The following is a 25,527-nucleotide window of genomic DNA, read 5'->3' on the forward strand; positions in this document are numbered from 1 at the left end:
AGGATCCCACCCAGGACATTCACTCTTTAAAAAGACAGCTGTCATCAGACAGGAAATGAATGGAGAGGGCCTCCTATTTACACACACACGTATACACACACATGCACGTGCTGCACACATACACATGCTCATGCGTGTGCGCACGCACACACACACACACACAAGCAAACATTCAGCTTTTGGAAATACATCCATTCAACACACTGGGGCAGCAGTGTATCAGGAGGTACAGTTAGTTGTCTTTTTTAATCGCAACGTTTCCGGTTCAATCCTCGGATCTTCTCCTCGTGCTGTGTGCTGAAGTGTCCTTGAGCAAGACACTGAACTCCAACCTGCTCGGGAGCAGTGTTGATTTTGTCGACTAAAACTATGGTGAAAAATGTTCGTTGACTACCTTTTTTCACTGACGAAAACTAAATGGTATCTAAATGAAAATTAAGCTACGATGACTCAACTACGACTAAATATATTGACAATTTCCTCAACAAATAAGTAACTAGACTAAAATGTTAGGAATGGACTAGTGGACAAGAGATCCAGTATAAGTAAAAGACAAGTCGTTTTACACTTGGTTGCATGCTGAAAATAGCAGATCTACAAGCTCACAACCCGTCAGAGCGGAAGGCAGCATTTAGGAGAATTGCTTTTTTTCCAATGTCTCCCGAACTTGAACACAGTATTTTGCATTGAACACATTTGTTTAGAAATCCATGTCGTGACGCCGCAGCTAAAGAGTGCTGGATTGCGCCCCGAAAATATCTGATCTACAAGCTCTCAAGATAATTTGTAGATCTGCTATTTTCGCCCCAAGTGCCCTCTTACGGGATTTTAGCCCCTGCCCCTCTAACACACTCTGCACATCCCTGCTCTTGTCAATCACACTGATTAGACTAATCCTAACCTTTGCTAGGAAGGCTAATTTGCATTTAAAAGAGAATTTGTAAATGACACGGTATAATCGCAATCTTTGATTAATATAATAATAATATCCTATGTTTCTCTTAGCCGTTTGATTTATTTTCATCCTTGCTCATCCTTGCTCTCCCTTTATCTCCTTGAAAAAAAAAGAATAATGATTTCACTCACTTTACACATCAAATAAAATTGATTCTGATCATATCTAATTAGACCAATTTCATACAATGGGGAAATTCAGTTTTCAGCCTCACCCAGCTGAGCCCTTATTAAACCATATCAACCTATACAATATTACACTCACTCACTCACGCACGCACGCATGCACGCACGCACGCGCACGCGCACGCACACGCACACACACACACACACACACACCTGTGTGTTAGAGATGGCCACGGGCTCCTTGAAGACGAACCATTCCACAGTCTCGGTGCAGGGCGGGCTGGTCAACGAGCCGTTGTACACAAAGTATTTGTTGGTGGAGTTTGGCAGCAGACCCTGCAGTGTGAACGGTGCCACCTCTGAACTCTTACCTGGAGAGAAACATAGTATTGTCACCTTCTTAAAATAATGTCATAAAGTCATTTTTTTAGGGAGATTATTATGTTTGCTTAAATGACACTGGCCACCTCTGGTAAAATAACCTATCCTAATTGAACAGATTATGCTGTCGGCTGTTCCCATCCCGCCCCAGTAGTATTATGGCCTAGCCTATCTCAAGAGTGACAGGAAATATGTGACTTGCCTAAGTCTGGAGTGAGTCAGTTATGGCCCCTACACACTGCACGATATTTGCTCCGATTATGCTGTCGGGGAGCTTTTTTGTCGGCAGCTCGCTGATGCCTCCCCGAGTGTTTCTGAATATATAGCAGGTTTGATATTTGACTCTCTGGCCAACTGGACAGTAATTAAGAACGGGATGCGACGGCACCCCGAGAAGTTCCGTACAACAGCCAATGAGAGCACAGGACAGCTGTGCCCACTGACAGAAAGTATATTTATGTCTGTCTGTCTGTCTGTCTGTCTGTCTGGATATGACATTATATAACCTATATTCCGTGGGTAAATCCAGGTGTCATACATATTGGTATTGGCAGCCAAATATTGATGTGAAATATATAAAACCAGCGTTAAAAGTTGATCCACGTCAGAACAGAATCTATGCTGCAGAGAGACATCTTTTTACCCATAATTTCTGTCTATAGCAGTAGTCACTGAAGTAGTGTGGTGGACTGGTGCTGTGTACCTACAGAAACACCACTACACTACGCCAGTGGTGGAAAGTAACTTAGTACTTTTACTTGAGTACTGTACTTAAGTACAATTTTGAGGTATTTGTACTTTAATTGAGTATTTCCAATTTCCAATACTTCATACATACATTAACCACTTCAACCCTATTTGAAAATAGCCGATCTACAAGCTCACAATGCGTCACAACGCGACAATTCCGTTCTTTTACTTGTAACGAAGTAGTTCTGCAGTATTGGTACTTTTTCTTAAGTAAAACAATTGAGTACTTTTTCCACCACTGACACTACTCCAGTGGCTGATGACTGCTTCGAGACGGAATAGACGAAAATGATGGGTAATAATGTATTATCATTATGTAAACATAAACACATGGTAAATTACTACGCCTTTAAGTCAAAGGAGACAAACACATGAAAAGGCAAACAGGGAAAAGAGGAGAAAGTGAGACACAAAAATTCTGAAAATAAAGAACATCACATCATCAAAAATATATATCACAAGGCACTTTTCTAAACAAGTTAGTTGAATGCAATTGAATATTTTTCCACGATACATGTTGAAATACGGTTTGAATAAAGGGGCCGACGTACCGTATCTGCTGACACTATTGATGGCGTCTATAAGGGCCACGTAGTTCTCATTGTCTCCAATGCTCGCCTGTGAGGAGAGTAAAGGCACAAGTTATTCATGAATTGATGACATTCTTCTCAAAAGGGCCTTGGTGGCCTCTCTCTTTACATCTGAAACTCCACCAAATTCACCACCTTAAAGCCTCACTATCTAACTTTTGTATGCATAAAATGTAATGTTGTCTAATCTGTATGGTAGAGCAGGCAGGCTCAGCTCAATGGTAAAAAGGCCAGCACTTGAACAGGAAAACATTTTCATATCTGGGGTACAGTAGAAGAGGAAAGTTACATAGTGTAGCTTTATGTTCACAATTAAATGTCTCATAAAACATACAGTTTGCAAATTGATCTTTGATCAACGATGCAGTTACTTCTCTTCACTCCCCACAGAGTGGGAGGCTGCAAGTTCAAGCGCCATGACACTTTTGGTAGAGGTTTTGATTGTGTATTTACCTTGATTGATTGATTGATTGATTGAAATATTAATTAACAGTTTGCAGAATTACACTACAATTCAAGCACAACTCAATACAAAGACTGTTAACTGTGAGTGGACGACCCAATAAAGCATTACACTTGTTTACAAGAGGGTACACCTTGTTCAATTCATCAAAACATTTAGAGACGTACAAATAGTACGTGATGTTAACGCTATAAAAAGCTCACAATGCATTGTGTCGAGAATGCATTGCAATTTAATGTAGAAATGACAAATTCACAACAGAGTTGTCATACACAGATCTAAACTAAGTAATATAGTGTTTAAGTATAGTTATGGTGTTATTGTCAGTCTGCAGTCCCAGACTCCCAGCACACTTTTAGACTTGCTCCCGCATGTTTATTGCCAGAAGAACCTTTGCAGTAAACATAGTGGGAGGACGTCTGACAATGTGACCATGTTTGTCCTGCATCTGATTACTGCAGAGTGGAGGTGGTGCATGCTATACTTTTATCATTTTTATTGTGAAGACTACATTAAGTTGACCATCAATCAGTGATTAAATATGACCAGTGAAGGTAATTTATTTTAATCGATTAAAAAGAAGAAAATAAATGACACACATTATATATATACATATATGTGTATGCATATATATATATATATATATATATATATATATATATATATATAGGTGCGTTCAGACTTGGATGGTTAGAGCGACGTGATTACATACAAAGTCAATGCAAAGACGAGATGTTGCGCGAGCGCCGCAAACGGGTGCAGCGTGACCTGGCGCAGTACAAACGGGTTGAACCGAATTCAAGTCAATTAAATTCAAGTCTGAACGCATCTTTAGAATTCGTCCGCCTTAATTTTTTTTATATAAACCAAATAATCAAAGAGTTGTTCTCACATGCATCATTAGATAATAATTATACAGACAAAACTGCCTTTGGCTGTGTGCACACTGCACAGTACCATGGCAGGCTATAACCTGTCAGCAAAAGTTCTAATTCCTAACTTTTCACAGATAAAAAAATCACAGACTGTCCATGCTGAAGCTTGCCATGACGACGTACATGTGTGCACAACATGGTGATCATGTGTGCACATGTTGAACACACTCGCATGTCTGCAGTCTTTACATATACCTGCATACCTGTATGACACAGTCATCTGTGACACCCTCTCCACCCAATCCTGCTAAAGTACACATACATAATTTGCATGTGTAGCATCTGCTTGAGTTCCCATCATTACAATCCCTGTGATGACTCCAGAAATGCAAGTGTAAGTAATAAAACCAGAAATATAGGGATAGTAAAGATGGCAAGACACTCCCACAGGTTTATAGATTCAGAACACTTCTGTGGGTTTCAACATGCCGGCCTTTGCCAGAGGCAACCACACTAAATGCACAAAGTTCACCAAAAAGCAAGTCATTATGGCTTAAAGACAAATAACTTTCAAAAACAGTTAGCTCTTGACCCTGACCCATGATTTGAATAAAACTCTCACTCGCTCATCGCCTACTCACACACAAATGTGCAGACACACACACACACACCAAGTGTGTTGGTGTGGTATTATTTATCATACTTGTGAGGATGTATGGCTAACTTAAAATTAGTTATTATTAAAACAAATTGACTGCAATTTTGTATTGCCATAATACCTATATCTATACTTGCACGCTTGCACACTTACACACACATGCACGCACGCACGTGTGCACGCACATGCGCGCACACACACACACACACACACACACACACACACACACACACACACACACACACACACACACACACACACACACACACACACACACACACACACAGACACACATACCTCAAACAACACGGCAAGCGCTGTGATCCTGCCTCCTTCCTTGATGGCCTCATCCAAGGAGTTAAATTGATGTGCTTCATAACAATAGATTTGCATCTGTAAAAGAGGAAAGATTACAGTTAGTAGAGTCTCACATCTCCATGATATGAATCACCATGTCCTATAGTCTCTGCCCAGAATCCTCACATAAAACGTGAGGGTCTGGGAAGGTTTTGTTATGACTGGAACATCTCCCTTTTGAATGGCGATATCATCACTAAAGCTTGTATTTTGGAATCACATTCAGCCAATTGTTGCGCTGCACTAAATCGGAAAGGGCGTGGGTACTGTGGTGTGACGGCAGATCCAAATCCTCTTGGTTTGCTGTTACTTACATCCAAGCTGGGCGTTCTCATCAGCACAGCTATACTTACAAAAACAAGGACAGACCTTGTTCTTCAGAAATCGTATCTCAATCATGACATTTGGGATTGTCTCACCGACCTGAAGGCACCTATAAGCCATACTTTAAACCCGAGGCTCATATGAAAGGTCATTATGGATGAGGCAGCGGCTCCATTACCTCCAGAGGGTACTTGACTCCGTCCAGGCTGTGTTCGGAGCCGTCGGAGGAGGCGTTGCAGTGACCCCAGTGGAAGGCAATACGAGCCACCTTGAACTTTGACCTGAGACCCCCTCCGCTGATGAAGAAATCTCCATGTAAATTCACAGCCACTGAGAGAGGGGGGGAAAAAGACGATGCATCTGAATGATACACATACAGTATGTACAGTAGTAGTATAATAATGCCATAGCTATACAACGTGACACATGTATAGTAGTAGTATGCCATAGCTACAGTCTACACTCTACTATAGAGAGTATGCACATGCATGATTTTCCCATCAGGACACGGCCCCCTCATCTAGACTGAGTGGCAACACATTGAGCAGCATGGAGTGTTGGAGTTTGGAAGCGGTCTTTGGAAATCACTCAACCGTCCTGAGTATCACCTGTTTCTAAATGTCACATAATGCAGGACGCAGCAAAATGTTGCGTTATTGAAACAAGCACTTCCAAACTCTGACACACAAATAATCAAATGCAGGACATTTCTTGACAGAAAGTAGCTCATAACGTTTCTATGGTGGATGTTCATGAAACAAAAACTTTGAGGATAGAAAGAGGATCATTCAAGCTTTTCGTTCAGCTGCAATGTCGGTAAGTTTAACCCTTTTACTGCTGCCATTTATTGAGAAATTAGGACCTAATTCATGCCAGCATTTTTTTAATTTGAGCTCTTATTTTGAAAAGCCACATTTTGCCTCAACCGGAAGTGAGCTTATCCCTGCCAGCTTTACGTTGCCAAGACAACCTTTGTTTACATAATCGAATCATTGCCGGTACATATAGCACTCCACAACGTCGGCTCTGTGCCGTCAAAGAAACGCTGTTTTGACCAAAAATGCCATCTGGGACAAGGAATAGGAGATACAGGCGATTGAAAGAAACGGATAGAATGGATTCTTATGGCGACCGCGATCTAATCTGAACGATCCAGTGCAGTGCTAACAACAATGCTAGCTAACCGGCTAACGTGAGTAGCATTATGGCTCGATCGATCATATGCACTATAAAAGTATAATTGCCGAAGGGCTACGGCAATGGCAGCAAGGTGTATTATCAAATTGAGGCTTTGATTGCCGAAGGGCTTCGGCAATGGCAGGAAGACGGTTAACATTGTTTAATGCAATCATACAGGACTTTTCTATTTGGATGAATGGGCCAGAAAGTAGTTTTTTGCCAGTGGGCGTTCCTGCATAACTTCCAGGTACGATGATGTCACGCGCATACCCTATACATGTATGGTGTTTGCTGTTCATTAGCAACATGCACCAGACACGTACAGGGGCATACATAAAACCCTAATCTGAGTTTGTAGGTTGTTTTCCTGTTCAGGTTTAGCATTCAGGCAGGCTAGTAAAATGATAAATAAAATAATATTGGGTGTGCTGTGTTCCATTTACATGTGCCAGCGTGCAAGCATTGACAACTACAAAATCGGCCTTGGGTTTCATGCCTGTTTAATGAGAGTGATGGGCAAATTGAATGAGACCAACAGGACTTAAAGCCTGACGTTTTGTGAGCTTGTAGATCCGTTATATTTTTGCTGTATGTGAAACTGGCACGCAATCAAGTATAAAAAACAATAATTGCCTGGTGAAGTGACAGTCACGAAGAGAGAAAAGAGTGTCAATGTTCATAATTTTAAAATATATCGTGCTGTGTTCAAATTAGCAGCAACACAGTATTTTTGCCATTAACCAATGTTCAATTAAACCCTCTACCATTTTCATCTAAATGCAGTGAACCTTGTGAACAGACAGACACTGAAAGAGGCTGCGCGTGTGTGTGTGTGTGTGAGACAGTGTGCGTAGCCTATAGCTACTTTTGAGCGAGAGAGAGACAGACAGATACTGAAAGAGACTTTGCGCGTGTGTGTTTGATTATCAAATATTAATTCTGGTTTTGGTCTTACTTTGTTTATAAATCCAGACTCAAATTAGTATTGCCACCACCACCAATAAGAGCAGCTATGAGCTATCTCAGCCTATCTGCACAGTATACAACATTCACTGGAGCAGTGGAACTGCATGGAACCCTCATGTTGTGTTGGTTGTAGCCTACTTGTATTTAGTTGTTTGCTATAAATATGTATTGATAGGCCTACATAGCATCATCAAAATCACCACCAGTCCCCCTATTATCACTGTACTGAACTGAAGGCATGAATGAATGGCCTGGAAGTGGGAGCCTGTTTTTCTTTTTGAGTGGTCCACTCCTATTATAGACAACTATGTGTGTCCCTGGCTGGCTGGCTGTGTCCCCGTGTCCCTGGGTCTGAGCACGGAAATAGCATATTTTCTCCACCAAGTGTTTTGGATGCGGGGCGGCTCGCTGGAACCGGCACCGGCGAGCAGAGCCGAAAAGTAACGAAAAAGTTACTTTTCAAAGTAACGCTTTACTTTTTGGTTTTAGTAACAGTAAAGTAACTAAGTTACTTTTGAAATGATGTAACTAGTAACTGTAACTAGTTACTTTTTAAAAGTAACGGTCCCAACACTGGTAGCTTGCCATGTTTGGGTATTTTTATTTTGTAGATTGTCATAACTTGTGTGTTGTGAACGCAGCATCACTTACACCAAAAGTGTTATTATGAAGCACCTTTGTACCGTACGTTAGGGATCTGGAACCAGAGGAATCAGAGGAACCAGATCCAACATTGAGGAACTGGAATCGGATCCATCACATTTGGAACAGTTTCCGAGATCAAGTTTTTATCACACTGTCAGAGCTGGTGCTATACAATTACTATACCAAGTGGTTCTCAAACTTGTTTTAAATTTCAAGGATCTGTTTGTACTCTCTCAAGAGTTACAGTCCTGTATAAGGTTTCTTTTGAACCGCCTACAGGAATCGTTAAAAGGAACCGTTACGGAATCTGAACCGTTAAGAGAAAATTGTTAAGGAACCACTGAACACCAGACAATTATGATTGATGAGGCTCCACACATAGGGCTCGATTATGCAAGTCATATAATATTACATATAATATTACAGTTTTATGAGCTGGGGGCGTGTGGAATGTCATATAGCAATTTTGGGCATGAAGCGCTTTCGACACCCTGTGGATTGCGCAAAACGGCCTTGAATTAGTCATGGGAGTGTTTAAGGAGTGTTTGAGACGTACCCAATCAACATGTCCGTACTATTCTCTTTACCAGTCAGCTGATGTCACATACGGAATGCGCACTTTGGGGATCGTGGTATTACATTTCTTCAGGCTGGCACCATAGAAGACATGACATGACTTAGTCACATTTGGCTTAATTATTCCTATTGCACTGCATGCTGTCACCTTTATGCCTCAAAATAATTTGTTTCTATTGAAAAACAGCAGTAAAATTATATTTTAATTTTAATTATAATTATATTATATTTGAAATGAGTAATGAGTTGAATGCGTGGTGCGTAATTCTGTGGCCCGCGATGGTATATGGTCTTCGCTCGTAGCATTTTATTGAAGAAGACTTGAATCGGGTGTGATACAGCATATGAAAGCAAACTTCCCAAGGATTATGGAGATGTTTTTAGGTTGAGAAATGAAAGAATTATGGCCGTTTCTAATCTCAACATTTTACCAAAAAAAGACGCAACAAAGAGCGCTGTTGCCATGTCTCATAGAAACAAGTAAATAGGTCTATAAAAATAATCCCAAAATAAGCGCATATAACAGGGGTCTGTAACCTATTTTAAATGAAGTGCCATGTTTTCTTTTCTAGATAGTGAGTCTGCCATATCCAGATTAATTTTAATGACACCACATTAAAATAAAAAAAACATATTTTGATTGTCCACAAATATAAAGTTCTTCCTTCTTTTTAAATACTGTATGTTCTTGCACATTGTTATAATGATCATTATATATCCCCCTGCAGTCAGAGTTCATATTTTTAATGAATGAATGTGATGCATTGTGAGCTGGTAGATCTGCTATTTTCAAAAGTAATCTTGGAAATTTTTAATTAAATTTTTGGATTAGCCGTCCTTAGTTGGGCAAATGCATTAATCTGGGGATCCTTGACATGGGAATGTGCTGTGTGAGGATCACTGGTTTAAACAACATTAGGAGAAAAGCCCAAATAACCACTTTAGAAACAAGAAAAGCAACCACAACTAGTACAACTACCAATATTTACAAGCAACTTTACAGAAAAAGAAGCCGCTTATAATAAACAGACATGGCAACACTCCAGCAGCCTCCCAGAGCCGCTCAAGTGTAAAATCAAACAGTGTTTTTTGCATTTAAGAGGTGGTCAGACCCACGTCTTATCGTTATGCGCTGAGTGTTTTTAGGTCAAGGGGCTAAAATATTCAGGAACGTCGTATGCCATATGTGTGTGCGTTCAACACGGGCCGATAAGGCTTTCATAATACGATTGTGCGCAGAGCGAGGCCAATTTATGTATTACCCATGTGGGTGGCACCTTCAAAATCCAGCCCATAGTATCATACTATTGATTGCTAAAGCTTGCACAGGGAGGCCATCCGGCATTATTATAGACTCTATGGGCCCTATTTGGGGTCAGGTTGGCCTGGGGTGGGACATACACAGCAGACCAATGAATTGACAGTTCAGTCATCAGTTGTAATCACCCTGACTGCATTTTGTGTCAGTTCACCCTTTCCCCCCCAGAAACAGGCCGTGGGATGGGACTAGATGCCCTATAGTACGTCTTGCAACTAAATGAAATGTATAAATGAAAAATCTACAGAAATATTATCTGCTATATAGATGCACACATTCAAAGTTAGTTTTTTGTTTTGTATATACTGTACAGTACTCAGGTTTATAATTCAGTCAGGGTTCACTCACGTCATAATGGAATACAGTTAAACTTGGCTCTTAAGATGTCGAGTGGCATTACATTTTGTTTGACTTGGTTCCACAGATAAATATTGTGAAAATCGCAGATCTATGCCTCGCAACACCAGCCGTTGTGAGCTTCTAGATTCACAGGCTCGAGAACCCCATGTTCTGTCTACAGCAGGGGTGGGCAACTTTGACGATGGAGAGGGCTATATTTCCACACTCACTCCCTAGGGCCATATATTACTGTCGTAGCAAAAATAGCCAATCTACAAGCTCAAAACGCGCCACGCTGCGACGCGTTTTGAGCTTGTAGATTCGAATTTAAATCTTTAATAATTTTTTGCTATTTTTGAATTGGAATCCTGAAAATTAACATTTTTATGTAATTTCAAATGCCTTTAATTATACTTGTGTTGAACAATGAGCTACTAATTTAGACTGCAAGTAATTAAAGCGGGTCATGTTTGCATGTTGTGGAATTGTAACAGTTGAAATCAATATTATATCAGTATTCTGACATTAACCTGAGGGCCGCATTAAGTGAAAGTGGGGGCCGCATGTGGCCCCCGGGCCGCCAGTTGCCCACCCCTGGTCTACAGTATAAAGAAGGGCTAAACTGAGCTGAATGCGTCAGTGATCTCTCTTTGCTGACTCTGAAACACTGGACTTGCCTGGTGACTTTAGACTCCTCAGCAGGCAAAGCTCCTCTGTGGTATACAATTTCACTGAACAATTACCTTGAACGCACATTGTTGGCTATTGTATTTCATGCCACTTAAGAGAAGAATCCACAAAAGACCTTGAACTCTCACAGATAAAGAGCCGGTAATGGTATATCCCAGAGTAGACTAGCATGCTACTGTATGTGGCATGGATCATGATTGACCCTAGGTTTTCCAATGTAGGCCAAAACGGTCTTACTACTACGCAACTGAAAGATAACACTTTGGGATGCAATGGATGGAGGAAAAGAAAGGACAAAAGTGGACAAAAAAAGGAGTGTGGGTTATTTGGGTGGAAGAACGCACTATGCAGGTTGACATTGTAGTCACTGAATGAAGCCATTTATGTTCATTCTGAATGAATCTGTAAACAAATATATTGAACAACTGTTTTTGTTCTATACATTTTCTCCTATTCATTTGTAAACCCACCCCACCACACCTTGCATCGACACCGTCACTTATGTTATGTACCGGTACACACTTACATATTTGTAAGTGATTGCTAACTGTTAAGTGATGTCTGCCTAAGGGTGGGTTTGAGGTCTATATCTCAGAGTAATTACTGCAATGACATCATTAATATGAGCAGGTGTCGGTGATGCTGTGAAGTTGTCCAACACTGTCTCACCCCCAAAAGTCATATATATTGTGACTTACTGACCAAACGTCAAACTGTGGAAAATAGGCACGTCGACTTTTTGGGACTTTGGGACGTTTTGGTCCAGTTCTCAGTGTTTTTGACGGTCCGACAATAAAAACAGTTAAAACAACAGAGGCGAGCCGTCTCAAACGGACTTGAGCCACAGAGGAGCCACCGCCAAGCAAGCTTAGACGAGCGAGTCACCATGCTGAACGTTGCAAAGTCCTGTTGTTGATTCTTCAAAAGTCAACACATTTTTGCACCTTCCCCCTTCAAGTCACATGTTGACATTTGGTCACATGTGTTACAATATGATTTGGGGGGTGAGACAGCGTTGGTCTCTTACCCGTCTTCCCGTCGTTCTTCATGGTGGTTCTATCGGACGTCTCGTTCTCCCAGCCGTCGAACGTTAACTTTTGGTACTGCAGCTTCACCTGAGCCAGGTCCTCCTCGATGTCGATGGGTGACTGCTTGGCATTGCTGCAAGACGGATACTTCTTTGCCCAGTGCTTTTGGTTTAGGGTTCCTGGCAACAAAAAAAAAAAATCATGGTTGGTGAGTTAAAGAGGCCCCAATTATTGCATTGTGAGGTACAGACAGACGGCTGCAATTCAAAACTGGCCCCTGTAAATTAAGTCTGAGCTCCCCCCCACCCCTTTCTCCCCATACTGTACATGATTCTTCCCTTTGTTACTTTCTGTATATGATGATTTCATGTTTTTGTTTTTATAGAAGTGTATATTTGTACGTCTTTAAATGTTCTGTTGTAAACAAGTTAACTGCATTATCATGGACAAAGTAAGTTTTTTGTACCCATTCTGCATACTGTGAAATAAAATTAAAAAAAATCAATCAATCAAACAATCAATCAATCAATAAAGGGTCCATTTGGTTATCAACTCTCCATAAACAACTACACTTTAGAAACAAGCCCAAATAATCAACTACACTTTAGAAACAAGCCCAAATAATCAACTACACTTTAGAAACAAGCCCAAATAATCAACTCCACTTTAGAAACAAGCCCAAATAATCAACTCCACTTTAGAAACAAGCCCACATTTACAACTAGGAAAAGGGAAGGCACGCACACTGTTAGCAGCTCCCAGAGGTAGTTTTATTAAGGAGTAGGATGACAACGTTTCAACCCCAAACGGGTCTTCGTCAGGTATGGATACAACATCAAAGCAGGTGTGTTATGTACACGTTTGAAAATGAATGAACAAGCCGTTTTTGCAATGAGGGTAATTAAACTGACACACCCACCACCATCTATGGCGTAAGGCTGAGTAGAGTGGCGTCGAGCCAAGAACTCATAGAATGGAGCTAATAGTGGCACTAAGGCCAACTGTTCAATTACAATACTTTACGGAAGTCGAGGGTATGGTGGTACAGAGGTGCAGGAAAATGCCTAATTTACTGCAAACCAAACACAATATAACATTGCAAAAGGATAAACAAATCTAAACACAGCCTACAGGAAGTGACCAGAATAAAGAAAATATATTATAATAGTAAGGTACCGTCAATTACAGTACACCATCAAAAATGACAAGAATGATGGCATGAAAACAAGCCTTAATAATAATAATAATAATAATAATAACTAGAACTGCACTCTGTTGAGTGCCTACTTGCTTATTGCACACTAGTACAGAAGCAGAGCGTGCAAGTACTGTCGACCGCTACAAACTGTCAAATCTCAGCTTCTCTGTGAAGGAACGTTTGAAATGTTGAATTATTAGGTTACTAAATGCCTCTGTGTATATGTATATGTAATTTGTAAGTTGATTAGCGGTATACTGTGGTTACTTTGCACAACTTTTGATGCGTATGCACCGTCCCAGCATATGACGTCAGGGTATAACTGGTATAACTAGCTCTCAATGATGACGTAATAAAGATGTGGATTAAAGGACCCAATGCCAGAGTGTAATTGGTTTTTGATGGTGACGTAATGACGATATGTTTTAGTGTCGGGAGGATTAAAGGTAATGCTCCTACTGTATGTATACATGTATGTAATCTGTCACCACTGCTGTATCAGGCACAAGTAGTCATTACGTCATTTGCTGGGACCACAGAACTGAATGCTTTGAAGCCCATTTTGATGAATGTGTGTATGTTGTTGATGAATTGAATATAGGAGTCAGACCACAATGGAAACACGTCCCCAGGACCTTTTTGTGTTATCCCTTTGTTACTGTCTATCTGTACCACGTGCTGTTTACATTTATGACTAATAATGTATTCAATCAATCGATCGATCAATCAATCAATCAATAAATGTTATTTCTTTTTGTTTTTTTGCAGGACTTTTGTGAGACTTTATTTGGGACTTGCTGGCATTAGAGCCAATGTGGGCTCTAACTAAAGAACTTGGCTTTCAAACTCACCTAATTTCCCGTTTCACTCCATCATGAATATCATCAAACACCTTGCAGTTACCCTGAATCATTTGGCACAGAGACACTCGTTTCTTAGCAACTCGAGAACTAAAGCAATAAAAGAACAAACGAATATCCGCCTCTTTTTTCTGCTCTTTTGTATTTAGAAGCACAGTCGATCCATAACCAGTTTACCTACTAAGCAAGCGAGACCTTTACTGCACTTTGACACGCAAGAAAGGTCACTGTTTTTACACTCTCCAACACAAAATGTTCAAAACAACAGGGTGACATTCGGTCAAAAACCGTCCCCCACGTCTCTCCTTTTAAAACACAGGAAGGTTGCAGGTGCGCTACTTTGGCTAACAAGCAAATAAGCTAACCACCTCCAGGTGGGTCTACTCTGTAGCATTATTGGAAACAAATGTTCTCACATGTATTTTTAACTGGTTTCTTAAACAGTGCCACCCAAATATAGCCCAGAGCTATATTCAATCATATACTGCTCCCAAAAAGAAAAGTCAATTTGTGCTTATTTTGACAGAATATTGGATGCAGGAAACCGCAAAATCCTACACGGAAAGTGTTACAGTGAACTTGTCTCACATAATAAAAGATTGAATTCATCCACTAGCCTTTTGAGAGTCAGTTGCCCTTCAAAGGGAACAAAACAATGCCACTCATTCATCAACCCATTGACTTGCCAAAATGATCTAATCTTAGTCCACTATTGACATTTGGCGCTCTGCTGAAAAAGCAATCTGGAAAACATGCGGGGTTATATGACTGTAGGACTTCCTGTTCTGCTCATATTTTCTGATGTTTTGAATGAACACCTTTAATTTGTCGTACGACGGTGTTGTACACCATTAATAGCAGACCTACAAGCTCACAACGGTTGTAGGCTTGTAGCTCACTCACAACCGGTATAGTGCGTACCAGATTTGTGTTAAAATATATTTTCTAAACATATTTTTTTGTTTTTGCAAGATGTTTCGAAAATAACGGATCTACAAGCACACAACAGATCGCATCACAGCTAGTAGATCCGCCATTTTGTATACATTGTATATTGATGTACTTTTTCAATTTGATATATTGATTATTCTTTTGCTCACTTTTTTTCTATGCAGAATTCATCAAGGGGGAGGTTATATACAGTATATACCCTCCCCTCTCTCCTTTGTTCTGTTTGACTTTGAGGAAGACAAAAGTGAAAACATCAGTCCTCCAGTATATTTTATCTGAGTATCTCCTGAAGTGCCCAGATATTATTATTTTCTCTGATGCAAGTTGTCCCTGTTGCAGGGACGTGCACACAGAGACACAGAATGCCCTTTTACCCCGTCTGTAAAGCAACTGCCCTCTCCAGACCACGAATGCAGCTATTTCACTATGGTGAAAGAAATGCAAATGCCCCTCCTTTCCATGCCATACCGGAAGGCAGTATTCAGGAGAATTCCTTTTTTTCCTAAGTCTCCTGAACTTGAACGCAGCATTTCGTGTTGAACAAATGTGTTTAGAAATCCATGTCGTACACCGCATCTCCACTAGCTAAAGAGTGCTGGGTTGCGCCCCGAAAATAGCTGATCTACAAGCTCTCAACGCGCCGCAGCGCAACGCGTTGAGAGCTTGTAGATCTGCTATTTTTGTCTAAAAGTGCCCTCTTACGGGATGTCAGCCCCTGCCCCTCTAACACTCTCTGCACGTCCCTGCCCTGTTGAGCAGAGACGAGCCCTTCTACAGTACCTTCTGCTGGCTGAATCACGTTGGACTTCTCTTTACCTATAGGTTTCAAGTGCATATGGTGCTCATAACAGTCAGAATCTGGCAACACTATGTGCTACCATCTGCTTGTGATTTTGTCCCGTCAGTCAGAGTTGACGCTCGGCTGTCAACACCTAAACAGATTGATGGTCACATGGGGGCGCTACCATCTGCAGGGCATAATGTGTACCACCTCACCCCATGGACTCACACGCAGTGTTGCCACATTTAGCAAACACGTCTATGAAATCAAGCCTAAAAGGAGCAACTATACCAATATTTACTGCAGACTTTACAAAGTTGCTTATAATAAACGGACATGGCAACACTGCTCAAACGTTGGAGGCTACATGTGGTTCCATTTAGCCCAACATCCAAGCGATAATTTGACTCTAGTTTCCTTGTCTGCCACACTGAACCAGACCACTCGGAAAATTGCTCAAAGTAAAAGCTCACCATGAGGCTAATTTAGCACATTTTGGTCAATTGTCCCACAGTTTCCTTTTTTTTCCCTCCATGCAACTGGTTGTAGTACTATGCAGTATGCACAGTCCTGTTGTTACACTGGTATACAACAATGTACTATATGTCACAGCCAATGGGAAGATGGAGTGTTAACACTTTAAAACTACAATCCATTTCTTTTTTGGGTGAATAAAATGTCAATGTGCCCAATCTAGATTATGTTAATAGTGAATACAATATATTGTATCTGACACTACTGCGATGGGTTTATTTGGGCTATCCCTGATTTTCTATTGAGACATTTAGATCTTGTTCTCGGCGAGGATCAACACAGGTTGGCATGGCATTGCATGATTTAGCCTTATACTTCAAGGGAAAGGCTCGCTCGACTCAAGGACAAGGTCGCCAGTTCAGGGGATATAGTTGGTGCAGATTCAGATACAAATACGTATAGAAAGGAATATACAAGCCGCTCTGTAGTAGTCTTAGAAAGTCTTGTTTAACACAATCAGCGCTGGAATTCCTTCAAAATAGAAGCTCTGGGGTGCTGGGGAGACATGGCCGCTTTTACTCTGAAACCCACCCCCCGGAAACAATCCGGGAAAAAAACTGAGAAATAGTTTGCTTTACTTTGCTAGCTTACATTGCTATCGTTTTAATTTAAACGATATATGATCCTTGAACGAGAGGCGGATAAGGAGCAGAAATTAAGCAGAAATGATCCACAGCAGCAGTCAAACCAAACAGATGCGTTTCTGCGCGCAGGCCTTACTATTTCTACATGAATCCTGAAAAGTAACCGTTTTGAACATGGTGGTTTCCACCTGACAGAGACGATAATAGGCTACTATGATTGTTTGGGGGAAATCTTTGGCCTTTTTCCTTCTATAATGACATACCCAATGCAAAACAGGGAGACCGGATCAGGTCATAAAGTGGCTCATTTGCAGGCTTGAGGTAAAACCGACCTCCAGCCAGAGCACAAAAGGAGACTAAATGAGGCCAGATAGGCTTTTAGGTCAGGGCCATTATTAGCATGTCAATGGCTGATGGAAACATGGAAACACATGCACTGACTGACTGCACACTTTACCACCTCATCTCTTTCAGCTGGCAGGCTACCAGGACGACAGGGCGAAACCACACACACACACATACTCCACATAACCACACACTCACACATACACACACGTGCACACACACACACACACACACACACACACACACACACACACATACATGCGTGTGCACGCACACACGCACGCACGCACGCACAAGTAAGGAGTAAAGAAAAAAAACATAGTGTTACTGTTAAGACCGTTAAGACCCGAGGCCGATTCTATTATTAATGCCTTCTAAATCAGTGGTTCTCAAACTTGTTCATGCCAAAACAATACAGTATGTACAGTACAGTACAGTACAGTACAGTATTTGGCCGTGCGGACAACCTCCATCTGAAAATGTTTTGTGCCAGGACAGGGACCCCCCGGCCGGCCGGAAGAAGAGAAGAGTTGTGTTCAGAATGACTGAAAAAAGTTCAAGAATAGCAGATATATACAAGCTTGTGTGACACGCTTTGAGCTTTTATATCTTCTATTTTTGAGAACCCTTGTTCTAAACCAACATTCTAAATCCTAAGAGTTTTCTGAAGTAAAACAAAACGTGTGATGTATACACGTACGTATATACAGTATTATAGCAAAAATCTAAAATGACACGGATGCTTTCCGGTTTTAGTGGGTTAACCCATTTAGGCTTAAAAACCTATACAAGTTCATAGCGCGGCACTCGGTGCCGCGCTATGAACTTGATAGATTGTTGTAGATCCCGTATTTTTCAACAGCTAAAGCATAACATAATGCTTAAAACACTGGGTTCCCGCCCAGAATGGGTGAAAACTGTTATCCGTGACTTTTATGTCCTCCTAACCCAGGATTGAAACCCTGCATTTGAGCTTTAGGCAGCACTATGTGTTGTCAATGTCAACCAGTCCAGTAGGAGTCCTACTACATTCTAAATGAGGGCCTGCCCCTCAATTTGTTTTTGAAGACGATTATTATTATGCTGATGATAAGCAGCGGCAATATTTGTGGCAATTGCCACCACTATAAAAATAAATAAAGTTTATTATTATAGTATTTACATTAAACTTCAGTCAGTTCTTTTCTGCATAATTTATTCTCCACCGCCGAACATTTCACATTAATCGGATTTTAAATCGGCATTTCAATCCACTGCCGTACATGTGATACACGGTATAGATAGACTGTAGAAACCGGTACTTATTTTCACATATTTTTATTAACCACTTTCAGCCAAACATTAAAAAGAAAAAAAAATATATCTTTTATTTTCCAGAAATAATGAAAAAAGTTCTAGAATCACTTAGTGCACTTGGTCGGTCAGTAATTGGTCTCAACTGTACAATTGTCTGCTAATATAGATAACTATATCAGATAACTGATATTGAGCTATTGCCAAAACAAATGGAACGCACCACAGAAAAAAGAAGAAAGAAAAAAAAAGATTACTCAGTCCTCCTGCTATTGTTCACAGGTATTATCCCAGAGGCGTTCACTAGTTGAAGGGTGAACACATTATTGTGCGCTGTAGATAAAAGCCAAGAAAAAGAAGAAACGTATGTTTAAGCTAGTTCCCTGTCAGTTCAAAGGGGCAGAGGGATCCATGATTCATCTGCCATGAAAAGCTGTTTACACACTTTTCCCTTCAAGATATTTGGTCCCTGACATGCAGAGGGTTTTACTGTATTATCTGGCCCAACGTTTGTTTTAGAGGCAGGGAGATAAAAGGATGTGGCTCATAGCCAGATGAGAGGAGGCTTGTATCCATAGGGGTCTGGAACATAGTTAATCATCCTGAAATAGATACAGTAGGTCTTTTTTTTATATTGTGGAATAAAAAAAATAGACACATTTAGCCCCATGTTCGAATGCTCCCGCTCCCCTGCCAAAAATAGTTAAAATCATAAAAAAATCATAATAATAAAAGTACAGTATCGACATGAAACTGGATACAAAACATAAACCAAATGTCAAATACAGCTACAGATGACCCAGGAAATGATGTCTCACTGGGAGATTAGTCCGACATGTTAGTCCAACAAAACGTGGCCGGCTAAGACTCACCCCGTTATGGTTATAGGTTAGGGTAAGTAATGTCGGAATAACAAGCCGTCGGACTAATGAAACGGACCCGTCTCAGTGATCTACATCAGTGGTTCTCAACCTTTTCAGGCCGCGACCCCAGAAATCAACTATGGTCTAATCCCTGAGTTCATTGGCAGAACTACCGTACAGCCGATCTGTGTGTGTGCCTATATGTACTTTCCCCCATGATATCAAGTAAGCATCTCTTTCACCACCTTGAATAGTCTACAACTCCTCTTGCCTCATCACTTAATGATTGCTCCAGAATTCCTTGTTTGGAGGGGTGATGTCATTGAAAATAACTATCATAGTTACTCACTATCATAGAACTTATTGACTATCATACAGTAGTTACGTATTGTGTTAAAAGACCAACATTATACGTTCATCTCACAAAGAATTAGCTGCCTCCTGGGATATTTGTAGTTCTGAATTTTAGTTGTTCAAAGAGATGTCAGTCAAAGGAGACTTTGATTAAGAGAGATTGCAAAAAAATAAAAAACATCTAGGTGAAAATTATAATAATATAAAAGTAAACAAAACAAAACGCTATCCTTGATGAGGCCGCTAAGGCCACAAGTAGTATAAGTTTTTGGGGGTAAATGGAAGGTATAGGGCTATTCAGAGTAAAAATCTGCCCATCTGCTTGCCACTCTGGGTGCCTTTATTCTGAAAAACTCTGGCAGCATCATACAGTAAGTAAGTCTTAACAGAAGCAACAATATTGGTTCTGCTGTATTGCTGTAAATGGTGGCAGCCATTTTCAAAAACGTGTATATTTCAGAAATGAAGGCTGATCTAACCCGTCTCTATCTTTTCCTATATGACCTATATGAGGTTACTTCCATACCAAAGGGGACCTTTGCATCATGCCTTGAAGTTAACAGCTTTTATTTGGGTCTTAAATCCTAACAGCAGGCTACAGCTGAGCGGACGGAGTCATTGTCGAAGCGGTTGTGCATGCAGGGATGTTTGTGTTTTGTGCTCATATTATGCAATCATACAGACAGTAAGGGTCAGGGGGCGGGGGCAGGGGAGGGTAGACAGGGGTGAGGCATCATTGGGGTGGCGTTAGGAGGAGTGGGCAAAGTCGGTTTGGCGAAACAATGCTCTCCTTCTGCCTGTCTGTGTCCACAACTGCCCTACTGTGCGTGACAGCTTCCCCCCCCTCATGACCACCATGTCACCCACATTCTGTCTGATGTGATGCCCACATAGCTAAGAGGGGTGACGGCGAGGGCCGAGGGGACGGGGGGGTAAGACCACTCATTTCTCAACATCGGGTCCAGGGACCACGAGGCGGGGTCCAAATGGACTCTTATGGGTCTCTAATTCTGAGAATGTATAAATCCTCTTCAACGTTTTTCAGCCAGGCCAAGGACCCTTTAGCTGAGAGAGAGAGAGAGAGAGAGAGAGAGAGAGAGAGAGACACAGAGAGAGAGACAGAGAGAGAGAGATGAAGCAGGGACCCCAACTATATATTTTTTGTATACAAATATTGTGTTGCAGATTAAACATTTTCATAGATTTCAGATCAGATATCTAGATTTGTTTGACAGCTCTGTCAATTAGTGACAGTTAACGACTTACTCCCTCAAGAAGACTTGTTCTTGGTCTGCTCTTTTGTCCCTCTACACCCCAAAAATAGCAGATCTACAAGCTCACAACGCCTCGCTTGTAGATCGGTGATTTTCGGCTTTGGCCCTAGGGGTCCCGGACACCCTGTTGAAGACCCCTGGTATAAATCATTCATAGATAGTGTTTATTATGCTTGTCCATCCACATCTCAATGTATTCCATTGAACTTTCAGCTCCAGTTTGCCTCCCTCCCAGTGGGAGGAATCTGAAGGAAGTGTGGTACATGTCCTTTACTTCATTACATTAACCTTGATGATGTAGCTCACAACGTGTCGCGCGTTGTGAGCTTGTAGATCAGCTATTTTCAACAAGTGTAAAATGAGCCATTACGACGGGCCGCCAAAATACATTTTAGTCAACTAAATGAACTGCAGATTTAGTCGACTAAAATCTTATGACATTTAGTGGACTAAAACTAGACTAACACTAAAACATTCCAGCTGACTAAAATATGACTAAAACTAAATGAAGTTTCATTCCAAAGACTATGACTAGAAATGTCTGTCAAAAACAACACAGGCACCTGACAGGAGGGAGTGTTGGGCTGGAGGGAGTGTGTGTGTGTGTGTGTGTGTGTGTGTGTGTGTGTGTGTGTGTGTGTGTGTGTGTGTGTGTGTGTGTGTGTGTGTGTGTGTGTGTGTGTGTGTGTGTGTGTGGAGGAATTAAAAAGCATAACGACTAAAAAAAAGAAAAAGAAAGAAAGAAAAGGGAAAAGAAAGAAAGAAAAAGGAACAGGAATAGGATTGGGTGAAAGTAAACATTGGGATAAGAAGGTGGTTGATGGAATGAAGGTTTCTCAAAGACCAGGGCTTATAAAGGCTCCCAATGAGTTCTCTCCCTGCGGCTGTCAAAGCTCTGAAACAAACAAACAAACCAAAACAAAACAAAAAACTCTAAAACTCCTGAACACTTTAAGCACCAGGGAGCGGTAGGTGCGGTAGGTGGCGAGTGCCAGCTGAATTTTCAACATGAGCAGAGAAGAAGAGGTCTTGTTGTTACAGTAAGGTCTACCCATGTGGTCTGGTGGGAGCCACAGAGGGCTACTAGCCCCCCGATTATTGTTTTGTTCAGCGGGAGCTCGAATTAACGTTTTAAATGGGGTTTTTTGTGGCTTTCGCCTTTATTTCATATGTTTTTATAGAGGGATAGACAGTAGGCTGACAGGCTGACATGGGGCATGGTATTTTATCTCATTATGAGCCATAATATCACTATAGGCCAGGGTACCCCAATAGGGCAGACTCGGCCCCCAGCCTGGTACGCTAGTCAAAATATGGCCCTTGAGGAAAATTAATTGGGGAACCCTGCTATAGGCGGTGTGCACGCATGGACGCATGTGCACACTGGGATTTTGGCTGTTTCTTACATAGACGCTTATAGACTTGGCTAGCAACAGAGCTAAAATGTATCAAATCTCGGGATCTCGGGCATGGCTACCTGTGCAAAGGTAAATTAATCTAGCTATCTCGGTCGTGGCTACAGGGGAGTTAAAACTTAAGTAATAATATGTGATAATAACCCTCTAGTCTGTACTTTCCACTATGCACTTTCATTATTAATACTATTAATATTCTTGTTTTGGTCTTTATATACGGACGGACGGACATACAGACAGACAGACGGACGGACGGACGGACGGACGGACGGACGGACGGACGGACGGACGGACGGACGGACGGACGGACGGACGGACGGACGGACAGACATTCTGTCAGATGCTACAGTGTTACTTTCCATCTTGCTGTTGGACAGAAAGGACGTAACATAACAGAATTTTGAGCTGCTGGGAACCAGCCACTGTTTACCAGCCATTTCCTGGGTTTACAGCACTCTCTCCATACAATGCCAAACCAGCCAGCGTGCCAGAACTTCTTTCAAATTCATGAAGATCAAATGCATTTGCTGGGGGAGAACATATTCAGATGCAAATCCCCTAACATGACACCACAAGGGGGTAAAATGTGGAAATTGGGAATAGGTTCAATAGAATCTGGAGAGGATCGAGGCAGAAAGAAACACTTGAATGTTTTCCTAAATTATATTTTCAAATGGGACATTATTAATTCTCCTGCATCTTTACCCCCCCCCCCACCCGTACGCCCCTCAACAAATCACCATCTCAATAGGTTAGGGCTTTTGTGAAGCCAAGCCAAGTCATGATGGCCCGCATGGTATTCACGTTTATAAGTAAAACAATCATTTCCCGGGAGACATTTCTAAAATGTGTTTTAGATGCATGTTGCAGTTAAATGTGTATGATGTGAGCATCAATCCTCCTTGCTTTACACTTTGTTGTGTGCCAGAAATGGCAGATTAATGAGCTCACAGCACGCGTTGTTGTGGGCTCATAAATTGTCTATTTGCTGTCCAATGCGTTGTACGAGCATAAATCAGGCATTACACACAGAACCAGGCGTAAACAAAGTTATAGACACAAAGAGCAGATCTAATTGAATGACCACACAGCATCAACACGTACTCATATACCCCCAAATTGATGTGTTTGACCCCCATCTGAAAATGTTTGTGCCAGGGACCACCAGAAGAGAAGATTCGAATTTCTAAATTATTACAAAATGTTAGATTTTTCTTTTTTTAAATGTACAAGACTTACAACCTCACAGCACGGCTGTGTGCTTGTATATCTGGAGATATCTCCCAAGATTTAAAAAAAACGACACGGATGCTTTCCCGGATTGAATGGGTAAAAGCAACACGTTTTATGTCCACTGTCTCCCTCTCCCAATGGAGAGGTGATGATGTCTGAACAGTCCAACTGCACGGTGTCAAATCTCATTGACTTTCATATTATAATTAAAATGTAATAATGAATGTAAAAGGTAACTTGTTCATACTTGTTTGGCTTGTGATCGATCATCGATCCGTCCGGAGGTTTGCCAGATCAGCTCTATAGGTACACTAATAGGCAGCTGGCCTCTGGCAGAGCCACGCGTACTGTAAGAGACACGCTTTGGTCTGTAGATGTCTCAATGTAACAGTAAGGAGACCACCTCCAACCCCAGCACTAATGGTATCAACATTCTCTAGTCTTCTAGACCAGCGGTTCACAAACCTTTTTGGCCATGCACCCCCTGTTACCTCCCGACCTAGCTGATGCACGTCCCCACATGGACATATAAATTGCATAAGCTATATATAGAGACATATATTTCCTTTTTATCCACATATATGCACATATATGAACCTGAATATGGCATAATATATGCAGCATAGGCCATATTCTGCATTACTTGCCATATATTTGGCATATGTTAATATATTTAAAATAACACCACCATTAGACTTTTCATGTCGCGCACCCCCTAGAAGGCGCTCGCGCACCACAAGGGGCGCACGCACCACAGTTTGGGAACCACTAATCTAGACCATACAGATTGGTTCATCTTGTAGCAAGGTCAGGGAAGGGCATTCCATATGCTATTCCTTTATAGTAAGATGAAAGTGAAAGACTTGGAGCTTCGTAGCCTATATGATCATTTGTGCTATGATAGTCATCATCTGTGAGTCACAGTATGACTCATGTACGTATGTACGTATGGTCATGAACACATGACCGCACACACGCACACGCACCCACACACACTTGATAATAATACTTCCATAAGACAGCTTCTTTGAGGACAGTGACCTTCAGCTGTGCATCAGTACATCAAAGCTGTGCTCGTCAAGTGCATCTCCTGCCTTATTTGCCCAGAAGGTCCTATCGTCTTTATTATTCCTAAAATTATTCCGTAGCCTATTCTTTTACATTTGAATGATTTGTACCCTGTACTGTACTTGGCTGACTGGAAGTATCAAAGGAGACTTTAGTACTAATAGGACACTTCCATTTTTCAATTTTTCAAAAAATATTGCCGATCTACAAGTTCACAACGTGATGTGTTCTGACGTGTTGCAACCATAGAGTATTAAAAGGATAGAGACTGATCTGGCGCGAAGCTCCGCCCCCCTCCGCTATTCATGTCAGTGGAAGTTGCTCATTGGCGTTTTGAAGCACCCGGAAGAACCGTCTACTTCCGCCTTTTTTCGCCGATTCAGCATTTGGGCACAAATTTTTGGTGCCCAAATGCGGAAGTGCAACCGAGCGCTCAATGTTAAAGCCCAGCTGCACGGGGTTTCCTCGTCATGAATCCACGGGTCCACATGCAGTCCTTCCTCTTACCACTAGGGCCCAGCGCTTCAACGTTGGAGTGCCTCACCTGCCCCTTGG

At 41.4% G+C, this 25,527-nt stretch overlaps 1 protein-coding gene across 5 annotated transcripts in view; it reads right to left on the reverse strand.

Annotated features, from left to right (window-relative positions):
- ptprz1a (protein tyrosine phosphatase receptor type Z1a) overlaps positions 1-25,527 on the reverse strand; it is a 94,873-nt gene that overhangs the window by 32,524 nt on the left and 36,822 nt on the right. For all 5 annotated transcript variants that reach the window (XM_083763926.1, XM_083763927.1, XM_083763925.1 and 2 more), the window contains exons 3-7: positions 12,219-12,398; positions 5,657-5,808; positions 5,095-5,190; positions 2,763-2,829; positions 1,294-1,451 (exon numbers count right to left, since the gene is read on the reverse strand). In XM_083763926.1, the coding sequence (XP_083620052.1) occupies positions 1,294-1,451; positions 2,763-2,829; positions 5,095-5,190; positions 5,657-5,808; positions 12,219-12,240 (495 nt within the window). In that variant the 5' untranslated portion in view covers positions 12,241-12,398. The remainder of the gene's footprint in view (positions 1-1,293; positions 1,452-2,762; positions 2,830-5,094; positions 5,191-5,656; positions 5,809-12,218; positions 12,399-25,527) is intronic.

This window comes from Protomyctophum parallelum, assembly GCF_964188405.1.
Source record: "Protomyctophum parallelum genome assembly, chromosome: 4".
NCBI lineage: Eukaryota > Metazoa > Chordata > Actinopteri > Myctophiformes > Myctophidae > Protomyctophum > Protomyctophum parallelum.